At 41.3% G+C, this 18,493-nt stretch overlaps 1 protein-coding gene across 1 annotated transcript in view; it reads right to left on the reverse strand.

The window, feature by feature from the left end:
- MTBP (MDM2 binding protein) overlaps window positions 1-18,493 on the reverse strand; it is an 89,075-nt gene that overhangs the window by 39,278 nt on the left and 31,304 nt on the right. Inside the window, exons 12-16 of the mRNA XM_077493279.1 lie at window positions 17,544-17,717; window positions 15,263-15,367; window positions 15,004-15,168; window positions 5,444-5,537; window positions 2,819-2,974 (exon numbers count right to left, since the gene is read on the reverse strand). Coding sequence (XP_077349405.1) covers window positions 2,819-2,974; window positions 5,444-5,537; window positions 15,004-15,168; window positions 15,263-15,367; window positions 17,544-17,717 — 694 coding nt within the window. The remainder of the gene's footprint in view (window positions 1-2,818; window positions 2,975-5,443; window positions 5,538-15,003; window positions 15,169-15,262; window positions 15,368-17,543; window positions 17,718-18,493) is intronic.

An 18,493-nucleotide genomic window follows, 5' to 3' on the forward strand; every position in this document is an offset into this window, starting at 1 on the left:
GCCACTGTGCTCAATGAGACCTTCAATGCCACAGAAATGTTTCTGAACCCTTCCCCAGATCTGTGCCTCAATACAATCCTGTCTCAGATCTACATAGAATTCCTTGGACTTCATGATTTGGTTTGTGCTCTGACATGCACTGTTAACTGTGAGACCTTATATAGACAGGTGTGCTTTTCTAAATCAGGTCCAATCAATTGAATTTACCACAGGTGGACTCCAATCAAGTTGCAGAAACATCTCAAGGATGATCAGCGGAAACAGGAGGCACCTGAGCTCAATTTGGAGCGTCATGGCAAAGGCTGTGAATATTTACTGTATGTACATGTGATTTTTTTATTTTTTTAATAAATTTGCAAAGATTTCAAACAAACTTCTTTCACGTTGTCATTATGGGGTATTGTTTGTACAATTTGGAGGAAAATAATGAATTTAATCCAATCTGGAAAAAAGCTGTAAACATAACAAAATGAGGAGAAAGTGAAGCGCTGTAAATTTCTTTTTCAGATGTATTATTGAATTAAACTCCAACATCCACAGCAAAAAAAATAAAATAAATTATATATGGCAAAAAAAAAAAAAAAGTATATAATTGATACAGAAAGCAATGCTCTTGACTTAGTGTACAGAATACCCCCAGAACTGCCATTTCCTGATGCATTAAGATGTCACGTTAAGATACGTCATTAAGATAGGTCACGTTTTATGCATCTTCTGCAACAATTTACTTTTGGTCAGATACGTCCTAAGGAATCTGCAACAAAGTTTGTTAAAAATCCTTGCAATGTACATTGATCACCCAAAGGGGAAAGTTTTTTTTCTCTCCATAAAAGTGGAGTTACTCCAAGTTTAGCATGTACTTGTTTAGATCTATAATAAAAGGTTTTTCATACTATATGTGCTGCCCAATTTTAAGGAGGAGAGATATCTTCTGGCGTAAGCTTCGCTCCCTAGCAGGGATTGATTTAAAGCTGAACTATACTCACCCTGAACACACTGATGAGCCATCCCCCAAACTCCCCACTGGCCGCCGATATCTTTGGGCGGCCCGCTTTGGGGACTGGATCGCCGGCTGCCATCAGGAGAGCCACTGAGGGAGCGAGAGCATCAGCAGAGGCAGGCGCCCGCTGCACAGTGGGGGACCCAACGTGCATGGCCAGCAGGCGCAATAGCCACTGGCCATGTGCGATCACGTGCACAAGCGCCAGCACAGGGATTTGTGTGTGCAAACACACAAATCCCTGTGCTGTCAGAGGAGAGGAGACAGATCATGTGCTTCTACAAAGTAGGAACAGTGATCTGTCCTCTCTCCTAGTTAGACCCATCCCAACATAGTTAAAACACAGTGAGGGAACACAGTTAACCCCTTGATCGCCCCCTAGTGTTAACCCCCTCCCTGCCAGTGACATTTGTAAAGTAATTCGTGCATTTTTATAGCACTGATCACTACAAATGTCAATAGTGTCCGATCTGTCCGCCGCAACGTTGCGCAAAAAATCGCAGATCACCGCCATTACTAGTAAAAGATAAATAAAAAAATAAAAAAACGCCATAAATATTTCCCATAGTTTGGAGACACTAACTTGCAAACCAATCAATATATGCCTATTGTGATTTTTTTTTTTACCAAAACTATGTAGAAGAATACATATTGGCCTAAACTGATGAATAAATTTGGGGGGGATATTTATTATAGCAAGATATAAAAAAAAAAATAGTGTTTTTTTTTTAAATTGTCGCTTTTTTTCTTTATAGTGCAAAAAATTTGAAAACCATAGGGGTGATCAAATACCACCAAAAGAAAGCTTTATTTCTGGGGGGGAAAAAGGGGGCGGGGGGGGGATTTCGTTTGTGTACAGCATTGCATGACCGCGCAATTGTCAGTTAAAGCGATTCAGTGCCAAATTATAAAAAAATTGTTCTGGTCAGGAAGGTGGTAAAACCTTCCGGGGCTGAAGTGGTTAATTATTTTTGTTATTCAAAGCAAACTCACCCATCCATCCAACTTTCCACGCTTTAATTAGCTGAAAAATCAGCCCCTAGCATTTCTGCCCGTGGCCATCCTGAGTAAGGGCAGCTGATTCCTGTACCATTGACTGGAATCCACCTGACGTTAACTCAGGCATGCATGCAGGAGGGTGTGCTTAGCTAAGAAAACCTCTTCTCCCATACTTCTAGGATGTACAATATCGTTTGTCTAGGCCTGGTAACCAGGAAAGTAAGTAAAAAATAAATAAATATAATCCGCCTTCCTATCTATTTGCTAATGTTAACCAGCATGAAAAATAATCAATGTTGAACGAGAGAGTGCAGTTCTGCTTTCATGTTGTGTTCTACATTTTAATCTTTGTTGCCTGCACAATTGAGATGTAGGGATTTAGTTTCACTAGTAGTGAACTAGGGTAGTAATATAGATATTTTTTTAATCCCATATACCGTATTTATCGGCGTATAACACGCGCCCCAAGTTTAGGAGGGTAGTTCAGCCGCCCCTAAAGAGCAGCTTTCGGTCGCTCTCGGCCCTTCTCGGTGGGAAGGGCCGAAGAAAAGCCGAAAGCCGCCGAGAAGGGCCGAAGGCGGCTGAAAGCCGCCCAGAGCCAAAAAAACAAAACAAACGCACCGAAATCGGAGGATCGGCGTATAACTCGCGATTTCCCCCCTGATTTTAAGTGGAAAAAAGTGCGTGTTATACACCGATAAATATGGTACTTATCCCACCTTGGATAACAAACTTCCCAAGAATTCAACTTCATGAGATAAAGCGTTACAATATGCTTGTTGTCTAATACTTTACAGATATAGTAAAATTGACCTTTACCCTCTCTGGACCTGTAAGGGTTGAAGCTCTCCGATTGCTAGCCCTTGTGGAGTGAAGTATTTCAGTAACTCCTTGGCATCCAGCAGGGTCAGCCCTTCCTTCGGATTGTCCTTCCGGCCCAGTAAATACTCTGCTGAGCTGGACAGCATAGATGCCCTGTAAGAAATTAAATCAAGACATGAGGGGGAAAAAAAAAAAAAAAAAGTTGTTGTAGGCATACTGTACTGACAGCACCTTTCAAAATAACGTGAAAAAAAAAAAAAAAAAAAAAAAAAAAAAGTTTCTGGCACTCTGCTGGTGAAATACTCCATTTGGGGTCTCAAACTGAACCCCAAGAGAAAATGTTTTTATGCACTGTATTGTGGGTAATCATCCTCTTATTCTTGTATAGAGATGTCTATGTTCCCTCGCTTTACCTCTAAGGTGCTGCAAGGGGAGAGCCCCATTTGCTGCAGTTTCCTTCTATTCCCTCTTATTTGGGTTGGGGTATTTAATAATGTATGTTAACTGGTATGGGACCATATGCTCCTTGTGTCTTCCCTTCAAACCCAAGCACCCCTCCTCCCACCCTGTATATACAAATATTGCCTTTGCTCTAGCCATGTACTCACTAGGCTTACTGGATGCTTGGAGATGGATTCACCTTCACCCTCATGAAATTCTCCTGTCATTCCACACTGTCCAGGATAGATTATGCCTTCATTTAACAGTCTTCTCTCCCTTTGGGGATTGCCTTACTGACCAGGCTGCATGACCACTCCCCTCTCCTTGTGTCTCTGAAGTGGGGGCTGAGTGTCCCTTTAATATTGCGGGAATTTAACCTATATTTTAGTTCCCCCTTGTTCCAGAAGACACACTCTTACTCCCATATGATCTACCTATGAATAGAATGCTACCAAGTAAGTACCGACAGCCTGGGACTCTTTCAACGTATATGCCAGTGCAAGGTTGTGCAAAACTGTACAGACTTTAAAGTGTAAAATTTAAAAAAAAAAAAATGTAAAAAAATAAATAAAAATAAATCACGACCATGTGCAAAACCTTAGGGGCCGGGAACCAAAGTGAGGTCCGGCAAAACATTCCTGAGGTCCCAGATTTATATAATTGGATGAAACCGATTAAAGGGGTTGTAAAGGTACATTTTTTATTTTCTACATAGGTTCCTTTAAGCTATTGCAATGTTGGTTCACTTATCTTTTCCTTAGATTTCCCTTCTAAATGTTTTTTTTTCTTTGTTTTCTTTGTCTGAATTTCTCACTTCCTGTTCCTCCTCAGTAAGCTGTTCAGTAGCTGTTCTGGCTGACTAACCACCAGCTCGGATGATGGTGAGAAGTTTACTGAGGAGAAACAGGAAGTGAGATATTCAGACAAAGCAAAAAAACATTTAGAAGGGAAATCAAAGGAAAAGGTAAGTGAACCAACAATGCACTAGCTTAAAGGAACCTATGTAGAAAATAAAAAATTTACCTTTACAACCCCTTTAACATATTTGGGGATTCAAACAAGCAATGTGAAACTCACAGCTGGAGTTTGACAACACGGTACACTGATGCTGTTATAATGCTGATCCTCCTACCAGCCATTCAGGATGCCAGTTTTGACACACGATTGCCTGAAAGGACAGGCAGCCTCCCTCAAAAAAAATAAAAATACCAGCCGCCACTGGCTGGCTCAGCCCGAAGCAGGCGGTGTGTGATGACACAGCACGGCTCAGCACCACCCCTCGCTCTCTGCTCACAGGATTTGATTGTTAGCAGCAGGAACCAATGGCCGAGATGAGAGAAGCACTGCAGATGGTCATATATCACTGTGGGGAAATCTTCCAATGGGGACTCTAGTTCTGGTGACCTGGGCGTCCAAGGAATTCCCCTAATTTGTAGGGATTTCCAGTCCCTTCTTGTTTGGCTATGGGAATGGAGGTGAAGGTAAATCTCTCCAATGGGGCACAGAAGTCAGGGGGGGGAATCTGACGGGGGGTTACAACCCTCCTTTGCTCTATACAAAATGAAATAAAGAAATAAAAAATTGTGCATATAGTTCTACTTTAACGTTTCCCAGCACGAGACCCTGTGCTGGGAACACATGAAAAAATCCACCATTTAAAAACCAACAGCCAACGCTAAGTGGCTGCTGGCTCTCGATCCCAGATTTAATTAACAAATCCATTCACAACTAACTGGGAATGAATGGTTCCTAATCATCAGATCACTAGGTTAGCTATGATCTATAGTGACTCATCTGTGTGTTGTAGGATTATTACATCAAAAAAGCCTCCCGTCTGAGGTTTTATTATCAGTTTAATATTGTAATTGTCAGATACATTTACACTAAGTTTTTGCTCTTTTCTGCTGACCGTGTAAAATAGCCTTTAAAATAGTGTATAAAAAAAAATGTAGGTAGACAAAGTCAGAGAGCCATTGTCAAGTTAAGTGCTGCATACCTATGCTGTTAAATTTAACCTGGGAAGCTAGGCCTCGATCTCTGGTAACTAAAAGGGTTAGGAATGTATGAAAAGATGGGAGGACCTTTTTGTGCAAGTACTCTGCATTCTCTGGGAGAAAAGGGACATTACTCTCTGAAGAGCGTTAGCACTTTTACAGTATGACTAATGAAAGATCTCCTCACCGGATTCTCTGCTGGATTTTTTCTAAGTTTTCCAGATTCTGTAGTACATTTCTCTCCGGCCATTCTGGTGGATTCAATATGGCAGTCTGGGATTCTGAAACAAAATTGTGACAGGTAGAGTTTAACACAAGTGACATTCATACTCTTCCCAAAAGCTGTGGAAATACCAAGATTCAAGCTTTAAAAAGGTTATTATGTGGCAAGATACGGTATGTTCCTGTATGCCACTGGTTTCATTGATATGCCTCCACCATGAGACCAACATAGATTAGTTCTTGAAGACTGAGGTTTTTGAAACAAAACATTCGTGGCTGTGTACAATCATTGAAACAATGCCTTGAAGTGCTGCTCTTCACGTCTCCAGCTCACCGTTATATGGACATTGTTTTATTAGCACTTTAGATATATTTGCAATATTATTAATGTAGTTTTCAGCACTAGCACTTTACTACTATCTACTTGAAGTTTGAATTTCACTACCGTCACCACTTGCACTTTATATATCCTAATCCCACTACAGTTGTTATATGTGTTTATTTGAGCACTGAGCTATCAGCATTAGGATTGATTCTATATGTGTGTAGCTGTACTATTTGATTAATTACTACCTAGAGTGCAACACCATTCATTGAATTTTTTTTATTTCTGTTTATTTTTGGGTTAAGGTTGACCTATTCGGTGTTTGCTGCAGCTCATGTCCCTGTATATATAGGCAGTGTGGGAATACCCCCTCTTTTTTGTTTCTCTGTAGTTCTTTACAAACCCACCCATTTCTGCAGCTACCATGGATGTTTTTTTCCATTTAGGGAAAAAAGAAAAAGTAATTCTAGACAAAGTTTTTAACGCCACAAATGCTTGCACAAAAAAAATGCTGATTTAGAAAGTCTTATGGAGGAAGCTGGGCCACAATATGGAGAAGAAAGTGAGTCTATGGTGGTACACGACCACTTTTGAGAGATACCTTAACCACTTTCAGACCGGACCAATTTGCTGGTCAAAAACCAGACCACTTTTTGCGATTCGGCACTGCGTCGCTTTAACTGACAATTGCGCGGTCGTGCGACGTGGCTCCCAAACAAAATTAACGTCCTTTTTTTCCCACAAATAGAGCTTTCTTTTGGTGGTATTTGATCACCCCTGCGGTTTTTATTTTTTGCGTTATAAACAAAAATAGAGCGATAATTTTGAAAAAAAACGCATTATTTTTTACTTTTTGTAATAAATATCCCCCAAAAATATATAAAAAAACATTTTTTTCCCTCAGTTTAGGCCGATACGTATTCTTCTACATATTTTTGGTAAAAAAAAAAAAAATCGCAATAAGCGATTATTGATTGGTTTGCGCAAAAGTAATAGCGTTGAAAAAATAGGGATAGTTTTATAGCATTTTTATTAATAATTTTTTATTATTTTTTTTTTTACTAGTAATGGCGGCGATCTGCGATTTTTATTGTGACTGCGACATTGTGGGGGACCCATCGGACATTTTTGACACATTTTTGGGACCATTGTCATTTATACAGTAATCACTGCTATATAAATGCAGTGATTCCTGTGTAAATGACACTGGCAGTGAAAGGGTTAACCAGTGGGTGGCAGTGTAGAGGTTAAGTGTTCCTAGGGGTGTGTTACTAACTGTGGGGGGGTTGGGCTGTCATTTAGTGTACACTGATCTCTGCGCCAATCACATGGAGCAGAGATCAGCGTCACTAGTTGCTAGGCAGAATGGGAAAATGTTGTTTATACAGCATTTCCTCCATTCGGCCGCTCCGTGAGACGATCGCGGGGATGCCCGCGGCGATCGAGTCCGTGGGTCCCGGGACCGGACTCACGGGGGTCCTGACCAGCGCGGGAGCGCGCCGCCGGCGGCGCGCTCCCGATGGCACAGCGGCAACGAATATTGGACGTACATGTACGCCAATATGCCTGCCCGTGCCATTCTGTCGACGTACATCGTCGTGCGCTGGTCGGGAAGTGGTTAAAGATAGCCTAGTCCCCAGACGTCTGAGGTGGGATATCCCACGGAACGACGGACTGGTGGACCAGGAATCCATTGATGAATGGTTCAAATTCTTCAATGAGAAGGGCCTAGAGTTATTGACCTTGGAAAGAAAACAAAGAAAAATTAGGAAGATTGATCAAATTATTGAAGGAGTGAGGGGAGAATTGGAAGCCCATTAGGAGTCGGCCGAATTCACTGCTATCACAGCACAATTAAACAAAGACCTGATGAAGAAAGACAAAAGTTCAACTAAGGAAAGGCAAGAAGTATACTAGAGATATCAATGATTTTAAGTCAGATCAAGTTTTTAAATGGCAAAGTCAGCTGGACTCTTACTACGTATTTCACACCGGAAAAGATAGTCAGGGTTCACCCACAATATGAAAATATAGGAACTGATCGTAATATGACAAATAGACCTTGCCCAGGTAATGTCCCAAGGGATAGAAATAGAGTTGAAACCCTAAGGCATCAGAGGTATGAGAGATATGATAATCCTAATAATTATACCCCACAACATACGGAAAGAAGACCTCCACAAAATAAACATACACCCCAAAATGGGTGGAAAAAAACCCATAATGGAAACAATTGAAATAGACCACTTTATGAGCAAAGAGATACAAGGGGACAAGGCAACGTGGAAGAACTCCTCCACCGAACAAGGATCATGGACAAGAGAGGGGGGGCCCCCCATGTCAAGGATCACATCGTCCCTATGAATGGAGTCCAATACATCACATGACTACTATGCTCCCTTGAGAGATCGATAAGAAGATGAAAGGAGGAGATAGATATTACCAGACACAACATCAAGATACCAATTATCATAGGTATTTTACATATTTTTTTTTTTTTTTTTTTTTTTAGGGAGGGGTGCAGAAAATCACCCACAAAAGGCGAACGGAAGAGACAAGAGGGCTGAGAAGAAGCCGATCGGGGAAGAGACAACAAGCGAAAAAGAGTAAAGGGAGAGAGCATTTTTAAATCTGAGTGGTCAACCACTCACACAAGAGGAAATTGGAGTACTGGACAAAGGGTTAAAATATGCACCCATGAATAATCTTGATAAATTCCAAACATATATAGGAATGCAAAAATCTATCAGAAAGTTAAAACATCAAGAAATACATGGTGAATAACCCAATTAAAGCTAAACATTCACTTTGCCATCAGGACATCTTACATAGCAAGTTGAGGAATAAGTCTATTTTCAATCCCCTATTAAAAACAGACATTGAGGTTTTTAAAAAAGTAGTCCTACAGGACCTACAACAGGGCTCGACAAAACCCGGGCGCCAGGTCGCATTTGCGACTAGAATTAGCGAACTGGCGCCTGGGGCAGCACAGCTGGGGGAATGCTGTCTCCGCGGACCCCCCCGGCGCGATCGCGTCGGGCCGCGCCGCCGGCGGCCGGTAATTTAGCCCCCGGCTTTGAGGCCTTCTACGATCCTATGGTTCCTTCTGGAATCTGGCGCCCTCTTGTGGTGGCCGTTGGAATTACAACCAGCAATGCAATGCTAATTTTCCCTGCCTGCCAGCCCATCTTCCTTCCCTTTACTCAGAACCCCTAAAAATGATATATATATTTTATTCTAACACCCTAAAGAATAAAATGGTGGTCGTTGCAATACTGTCTGTCACACCGTATTTGCACAGCGGACTTACAAGCGCACTTTTTTGGGGAAAATGTATTTAATAAAAAAAAAATAAGACAACAGTAAAGTTAGCCCAATTTTTTTTAATATTGTGAAAGATAATGTTGCGTCGAGTAAATCGATACCAAACATGTCATGCTTCAAAATTGCGCCCGCTCATGGAATGGCGACAAACTTTTACCCTTTAATATCTCCATAGGCGACATTTAAAAAATTCTACAGGTTGCACTTTAAGTTACAGAGGAGGTCTGGGGCTAGAATTATTGCTCTCACTCTACCGATCGCAGCGATACCTCACATGTGTGATTTGAACACCGCTTTCATATATGCGTTCGCTTCTGCACGCAAGCTTGGCGGGACAGGGCGCGTTTAAAATATTTTTATTTTAACTTTTATTTTTATTTTTTTCACTGTTCTTTTAAAAAAAAAAAAAAAAAAAAAAAATGTGTGTCACTTTTATTCCTATTACAAGGAATGTAAAAATCCCTTGTAATAGAAAAAAGCACGACAGGTCCTCTTGTATATGAGATCTGGGGGGTCAGAGAGACCTCACATCTCATATTTACACTAAAATGCAATTTAAAAAAAATTTGTCATTTGAAAAAAAAAAAAAAAAAATGTCCCTCTAAGAGCTATGGGCAATGACTTGGAGACAGGTGAGGGGCTGGGGGCTATCTTCCCCTCACTCGTCTCCATGTCAGGCCAGGGACAGGTCCAGATCGCCGTCACGGACCCGGCTCCTAACTTTTTTAGCTGGCTCCTAGACTCCAAGCAAATTTGTCAACCCCTGACCTACAAGATCTGAAGATAAAAGAAAAAAAGAAGAATAACCATATTATATTAAAATTGGCATCAGGAAACTGAACAACAGAAAGGATATTGTTAGCCGACCAGCGGATAAGGGGGATCTTGATTCTTTCCAAGGAGCAATATAATCTAAATATGCTCAAATGCCTGGAAGACGAAAGTACCTATACCCGATCACACAGTAATTCCATGTTAAAATGCATGAAGGAACTTGAACAGGTTGTACATTTGGGACTAAAAATGGAATATGTTAAACAAAAGAGAGGCAAAATATCTTGTACCCGAATCCTGCCGCACACCTATTATATATTTGTTGCCCAAGATGCACAAAGATAGGTCTAAACCTCCACCAAGACCACTAGTAAATGGGATTGACTCCCTGACCGCTAGGATCGGTCAATATATTGATACTTATTTACAGCCAGCCATACAGAATACAAAAGCGTACTTGAGAGATACCAAGCAAACACAGATTTTGGAAGGAAAACCCAATGAAGAAGTGCCTTGGATTATGGCCACGGCGGATGTCTCCTCGCTATAAACTGTAACATTCCATCAACAAGCAAGCAAAGCCACAAAATGGGGCCTAAGAACACATACCACATATCCAAAGAAAATACCTTGTTAAATGTCTTGACTTTTGCCTAAAGAACAGCTACTTCTGGTATAATCGTGAGTATTTTAAAAAACGGGAGTGGCTATGGGAATAAAAATTGCCCCTAGTGTAGCAGGGCTGTTCATGGCCCAATGGGAAGAGGAGACCGTCTTATCAAATAGACCTACAGAACTTGTCATTTTTAAATGGTATTGATGAGATCTTTATCTTGTGGGAAGGTGAACAGAATCAACTGGTATATTCCCTTCAAAGACTCAACATTAATGATAGAAATATTAAACTCACTTGGGATATTGGCAAGAAGACCATATCATTTTTAGATTTGGACATCACACAAGTAGATGGGAGACTTTTCACAAAAACATGGACAGAAACCGCTACCTCCCACTCAAGAGCTGTCATCAGCTGTATAATATTCCTAAAGGCCAACTGATACGTCTCAGATATAATTGTACTCAAGTAAAGGACTTTCTATTTCAAGCTGACAAAATTGGACATAGATATGTCAGGAAAGGCTATGATAGCAAAAAAAGTGAATAACAGAAGTAGCAAAATTAGATCAAAATGAAGACAAGAAGAAACAAGGACGCAAGATGGATACGGTACCAATTATCTTGGACTACAAAGTCCAACATAAAGAGATTGAAAAAAAAAATCATTGAAACAGCTCCTTACAGGTAGACACCTAAAAGAGGCAACTTCCTGATAAACAAAAATTTATACACACAAGAGCACCAACGATACGCGACAAGATTGTTAAAAATAAATAAATAATTAAATCCACCTCCAAAAAGGTTTGACATTCTTTACTGGTGAAGGTTTCTTTCCTTGCAAACCCCGTTTTGCCTGTACTAAAACAAGACGATCAAATGAAAAGAAATTTTACTTTACATCTACCAGTACAGGAAATACCTACGAGATAAAAGGTTTCATAGGTTGCAACACAGAAGGGGCAGTGTATGCCTTGGAATGTAGCTGTGGGCTACAAAACATAGGACGTACAAAAAGATCATGGGCAAAATATCCTCAAAGGATCTGATAAAGCATAGTGTTTCTAAACACTTTGCCAGCTGCCACAAGACCCTACACAGTTGAAGTTCCGGGGAATTGAACTGTATAGAAGACACTTGTGGGGGAGTCAAAGTTAGGACCCTGAGCCAGTTGGAATCCAAATGGATCTTTATTTTAGACACTTTTACACCTCGGGGATTAAAACATTGAATTTGACCTCAATTGCTTTATCAATGATTTTTTAAATGCATATAATAGGTATCTTATCTATTCTATTATAACTCTCTAGATAGCATCTTTTCAAGTTTTATGGAAATACTCCCCTTTCTTTCTTTTCCATCTAGCTGTGCCAATTATTGCTTTTATTAATTTACATGTTGACTTTATTACTAAATAACATTCGTATCTGTGTCCTGGTATTTAGTTTATTTCGATTTGTATATTATGGCATCACTTCCGTTGTTTCTTTTATACCTACTCGTTATTAAAGCGGAGCTCCACCCTAAAGTGGAGCTTCCGCTCATTGGAACCCTCCCCCCCCCCCGGCGCCACAATTGGCACCTTTCAGGGGGAAGGGGGGTGCAGGTACCTGTACAGTACAGGTATCTGCACCCACTTCCAGCATAGATATCTGCAGAATCTAAGCCCCTTTCCGAAGGTCCCCCGCTGTCTGCTGGGAAACACACGGATCCCAGAGACAGCGGGGACCATCCTTATTGCGCAGCGCGACTCGCGCATGCGCAGTAGGGAACCGGGAAATGAAGCCGCAAGGCTCCACTTCCTGATTCCCATACCCAAGATGGTGGCGGCAGCACCCGAGAGATCGGCTTCGGGTGCCGACATCGCGAGAGCTCTAGGCGGGTAAGTGTCATTATTTTAAAAGTCAGCAGCTGCAGTATTTGTAGCTGCTGGCTTTTAAAAAAAAAAAAAAAAGGCGGACTCCCGCTTTAACGTATTTTAATACCTATATTAATGTCATATTGTCACTGTGCAGTGGCTGTGTCTTTTATTAACCCTCAATATACTATGGTAAGGTATTTACCAAAGGCAAATCCACTTTGCGCTACAAGTGCAGCCGCTGTAAATCTGAGGGGGACATGCAAAGAAAATAAACACAGCATTTTTGCTTGCACACGATTGGATGATGAAATCAGCAGTTTCCCCTTGTTTCAGAGCTTCCCCTCAGATCTACAGCAACTGAACGTCCAAGTGCACTTGTAGTGTAAACTGGATTTGCCTTTCGTAAATAACCCCCCATTATGTTTTAGCAATTTGATTATGATTGTATGGTGATAGTGTGGACAAACGTATTTTTTAAGACTACAACTTAAGGGTTGTGGTTGTATAACCATCACCCAAATCCACAAAAAAATGGCTGCTATACAGACCATTTACATTGGACTCCAATGTAATGGCCGTTTGTTGGAATAACTCAACTCTATTATGAGTCCTACGCTTCTCGTTGTTTATTTTATGTTTTATTTTAAGCATCACCCTGTTGCAACCCGTTTCAGAATGTTTTTAGAAATACTGCGGTCACAACTGGAAATTTGTATTATACAGATACATCCACCTGTGTAAACCGCTGTTTAAATCTATGGGAAAAAGGCCACAATATCACCTACTTACACGGGGCTACAAGAAAATGGCTGCCCGTTCATTGTAATTGTACGGCTATTTAAAGACACTTCCAGCACCTACTGTATCTTTATTCCCTGATGAAGTCACATGATCGTGACGCAGATAGGCGCCAGAAGTGACATCAGGTTTGCGAGCTTGCCGCTCGTGGTGCTGTGTTTGTGTTTTACACTCCTAATGCGAGTACCCTATTGGCTGTTTTTATAATTAACACATTTTAGCCCTTACATATTTCATGATTGGGGACTTCCTTTCTTCCTTCTCCTTTATACACTGCACTTGAACTGGAGCTCCCTCTATTTTTTCCATCGCCAAATTTCACCGCTCCAAGAATAGAGAGAGATCTAAGGCCGCGTACACACGGGCGGACTGTTCGCCCAACTTTGTTCGTCAAACAGTTTCGGCAAACAGTCCGCTCAAAATTAGCATGGACGGACATGGCCACACACGACGAACGAACAGTTTGCTGAAACCGTGCGCGATGACGTGAACGGCACGTACGACGGGACGAAAAATACGACGTCCTATACACTGCATTATAACTTTCGGCGTGTTAAGCCTTTCTGAGCATGCGCGCAACTTTGTTTGTCGAACAAGCCTACACACGGGCGGACTGTTCGCTCAAACAAGGTTTCAGCGGACAGTTTTTCGGAAATTCCGAAAAACCTTGTCCGTCAAACTGTCCGCTGAAACTGTCCGCTGAAAGCCCACACACGAGCGGACTGTCCGCCCAAACACTGTTCAGCGGACAAGGTTGGGCGAACAGTCCGCCCGTGTGTACGCGGCCTTAGATTACTCACTGCAGGAGCCCGAATCCTTCTGGCCGTCACTATATAATATTTAACGCTGTTACCTTACAGCTAAGGGACCGCCTTATACAGGAGGTGCAATCACACTGAAGAAAAGGATTCACTAAAGTCACTTTATTCACTAACTGACCTTCACAAAGCACTTACTTCGCGTCTCCAGCTCCCCATTATATGGACATTGTTTTATTAGCACTTTAGATATATTTGTAAACGTATTTATGTGGTTTTCAGCACTAGCACTTTATTACCATCCATTTGAAGATTGAATTTCACTACTGTCACCACTTACACTTTATATTTCCTAATCCACCTACAGTGGTTTTGTTTGAGTATTGAGTTATTAGCATTTAGGATTGATTCCATATATGTGTAGCTGTGTACATACTATTTGATTAATTACTACCTAGAGCACAACACCATTCATTGACTTTTTGGGTTAAGGTTGACCTATTTGGCATTTGCTGCAGCTAGTGTCCCTGTATATATAGGCAGTGTGGGAATACGCTCTTTTTTGTTTAGCGAAATAAAGCTTTAATATTTTCTGGAGGGGGGGGGGGGCCTGTCAGGAAGTCTATACGGGGCCCCACAATTTCTACCAGCAGCCCTGCCTGAACTCAACCCCATAAAAGACCTTTGGGATGAATTAGAGTGGAAACTGTGAGCCAGGCCTTCTCGCACCACATCAGTGCCTAACCCCACAAATGCACTTCTGGACGAATGGTTAAGTATTCCCATATAGACACTCCTAAACCTTGTGGAAAGCCTTCCCAGAAGAGTTGAAGCTGTTATAGCTGCAAAGGGTGGGCCAACTCAATATTGAACCCTATGGACTAAGACTGGGATGCCATTAAAGTTCATGTGCGTGTAAAGGCAGATGTCCCAATATTTTTAATATACACTATATTGCCAAAAGTAACAGCTGTTGAGTTCCTTACTAAACCTGGGCTCCGCAGGGGCCAACCACACAATAAGCTCAGATTCCAGACCGAATAGTTCCTTGGACGCGCAAGGACGCTTACCAGCAGGGAGAGCTCCAGAGCGGTTTGGTTTTTCATCCTGCTTAGCCACGTCATAGGGCAGTTTGCTATCATAAATCCTGAAAACTGCATCCCGAGTCAGTTTAAACAAGGTCTTCAATGAGTTAACATTTGCAGGTGTAAGTGATTGAGAACCATCTTTTCTTTCTGGAAAACAAAAAATTATAAATTTTCATAATAGGGAGGTAAAGTTCCTTGAACAGATATAATTCAAAAAGAAAATGTGGCATCCAGCACTTACTGAAAAATTCCTCCACTGCTAAGGACCGAGCACGAGCCAGAGCCCTCTCTCTCCGCAGAATCTGATCACCATCCAAAAGAGGCAAATTGCTCAGTACGCTGCAATCTGAAAAGGAGGAAAGCAACTCCGTTAATTGTTTAAAAATTGTAAGCACAGTGGCAGATTTTTAGCCCCAATTTGAAACTCAACAAAACTCGGTTTAAATCTGCTAAATACATTTCAGGTGCATCATAACAAAAAGGTGTGCGAAGTCTTATGCGGAGTACACACGGTCGGATTTTCCGACGGGAAATGGTTGATGTGAGTTTGTTGTCGGAAAGTCTAACAGTGTGTATGCTCCATTGAAAATTTGCTGTCGGACTTTCCCGCCAACAAATGTTAGCTAGCAGGTTCTCAAATTTTCCACCAACAAAAAAACTTTGTTGTCGGAAAGTAAGATTGTGTGTACCCAAGTCCGTTGCACAAAAGTTCACGCATGCTTGGAATCAAGCAGAAGGAGCTGCACTGGCTATTGAACCTTTTTCCTCGGCTCGTGGTAGGTCTTGTATGTTCTCACATTCGTAATTGTTGGCCAACATTTGTGTGACCGTGCCTATGCAAGACAAGTTTGTGCCAACAACCCTCGAACAAAAAAATTGACGGTTTTGTTGGTGGAAAGTCCAATCTTGTGTACGCAGCATTATAGAATGCCGCTTAAAGGGCCCTTGCTGTCTGTCAACGAATTGATCCTTCTGTAGCTGTAGGACGTAAAGTTCAATATGGAAACAAGTCCATGTGCCAATAGCAATGAAAAACATAGTGGAATGAATGTGTATCTGATTCTTCTCCAGATAAGCATATATCCCACCCATAGGTTCATTACCCCGGTGACACGATGTGATGCAAAACTAGTTTGGCAGGACCACAAACGTGCAATGTCTTTCACACCCATCATTGCCGGCTGTCAGCAAGGCTCCATGCAGTTTGAGTGTTTTTTTATTGTCCTGAATCATGAGTACTTTGTGGTGTTTTTAATAATAAAACATGTACTAGCAGTATTCACGCTATGTGCATCCTATGTTTTTTCCCTCTATGGCGGCTGTTTGCGTTAGAATCCATTGCTGTTGGTATTGGGGAATATCATATGTTGAATCCAAGTGGACCATACTGATCCCATTTAGGCACATCCCGAGAGGTCCATTATTTCTCATGTGTGTTTGATCTCTGCAATTGGGGATCACAACCATATGGTAAGAGGCTTGATTACAGTGGAGGGCATGTGTGTATGGTGGAATTCCTTAACAATTCACATGGTTTGCCACCCAGTGGGATATCTGATTACGCTAAGTTTTCATTGCTATTGGCACATGTACTTATTTCCATATTCAATTCACTGATTGTATATTGGCAGATTGTCAGTATTTAATTTCTTGCATAGTAACCAAAAGTGCTATATAAAAAAATAAATGTATTTTTCTAAATATATATACACACACTAATATAGAGAGATAAATAACTATCTATATCTTTCTCTCTATATTAGTGTGTGTCTGTGTGCGCGCGAGAGAGAGAGAAAAAAAAAAAAAATAAAAAATAAAAAAACACATATACATACATACATACATACATACATACATACACTCACACACACACAACAAAGAAGTCATTCTCTACAGCATGGTCGCAGGGGACATGCTCTACTACTCAGGTTGTGGCTATTTTCCAAAAAATGAATTGCAAAACATTGTTGACCATTAGTAGATTTAAACTGAAAATTTAATTAAATACCTTAGGTGCTGATCAGCCACAAAAATGGCTGCCTTGTGGTGGCAGCATTAGGATAGTATACTAAAAAAAAATTAATAAATACTGTACATTCAAAATAGCTATTAACCAAAAAAAAAAAAAAAATATGAGAGAGAAAATTATAATATATAATTTTTTTTTTTTTTTAACTTTAAAAAGACCTGGTCACCACTGCATGTCTATCAAGATAAACACCCCCAGTAAAGCACTTGCCAAACTATTTCTTAGAAAAAATGTTGGCCCCCCAACTGCACTAAAAATCTTTTGAACCACCACTGGCATGGTCCATAAAAATGCACTTGCACCTTCTCCCTAGTCCTGTTGTCAGCAAAGGTCCTGGCAGGCCAGGGAAGATCTGCATTAAACAGTATTTTTATTTTCAGACTATGGGCTCCTCCAGAAGGCATGAAGGTAAAAAAAACTTGTCTTTACAACAACTTTAAGATGTTTAACTCAATTGGCATGGATTGGTGACAGAGCCACTCCTTGTACTTACCTGGATTGTCTGTTTGAGGCCCATCATGCAGTCGTTGATGCAGCAAAACAAGTGCGGCAGCTCCATTGATCTGACTGGCAGAGTGAAGCATGGTTGCTTTGCACGCTCCATTTTTTAAACCTTGGATTAAGAAGTAGTAACTGCAATACTCCCCTTTAAGTTTAATCCCTGGAACTAGAGAACAAAAACCAACAGTTAGACTTACCGGTAAAGGTGTTTCTATGAACCTTCCAAGACGGCAACACTTGAGAGATGATAGGCTCCTCCCTACAGGAAACACAATCAGTTCCCAGCTGTTAAAAGCCTCCACCTTACCCCTTATCCCTCAGTTGTTGTAAAGTAATTCTCCCAACCAGTTCACAAGGGGTCTTTAATCACTTAGGCACTTGCCTCCTATTTGTATAAAAATGTTCTCTCCCCCTTAACAGAGCGGGAAGTAGGCCTGCCGTCCTGGAAGGTTCGTAGAAACACCGTTACCGGTAAGTCTAACCGTCGGTTTTCTCATCTCACCTTCCAGGGCGGCAACACGAGAGGATAAATCAAGTAGGCCTGCCGAAGGTCTCTTGAATGCAGTTGTGTCAAAACAATTGCCAAAATGCTGGCTGACATGAGTCCCAGAACCCTAAGGATCTCCCTCCTGGAACACACAGGGGCTCCTACCAGCCTTTTGACAGCTGTGACTAGTTTCTCCACCTTTTCCATTGGGAGGAAAAGCATTTGAGCCCGAGAGTCTACCTGGTAGCCTAGGTAGGTTTGGACATGAGCTGGTTCCAGGGATGATTTCTCCATGTTGACCAGCCAGCCTAGCCTTTGCAGGACAGAAATTACCCATTTGGATACCTGTTACCAACTGAGTGGCTAACGTACCGAAGATGAGCAGGTCGTCCAGGTAAGGCATTAATTCTATCACCTGGAGATATGCTACTGCCACTGCTAGGACCTTTGTGAAG

Source organism: Lithobates pipiens, unplaced genomic scaffold (assembly GCF_037356315.1).
Source record: "Lithobates pipiens isolate NorthernLeopardFrog02 unplaced genomic scaffold, aLitPip1_a1.2 Scaffold_19, whole genome shotgun sequence".
Taxonomy (NCBI): Eukaryota; Metazoa; Chordata; class Amphibia; order Anura; family Ranidae; genus Lithobates; species Lithobates pipiens.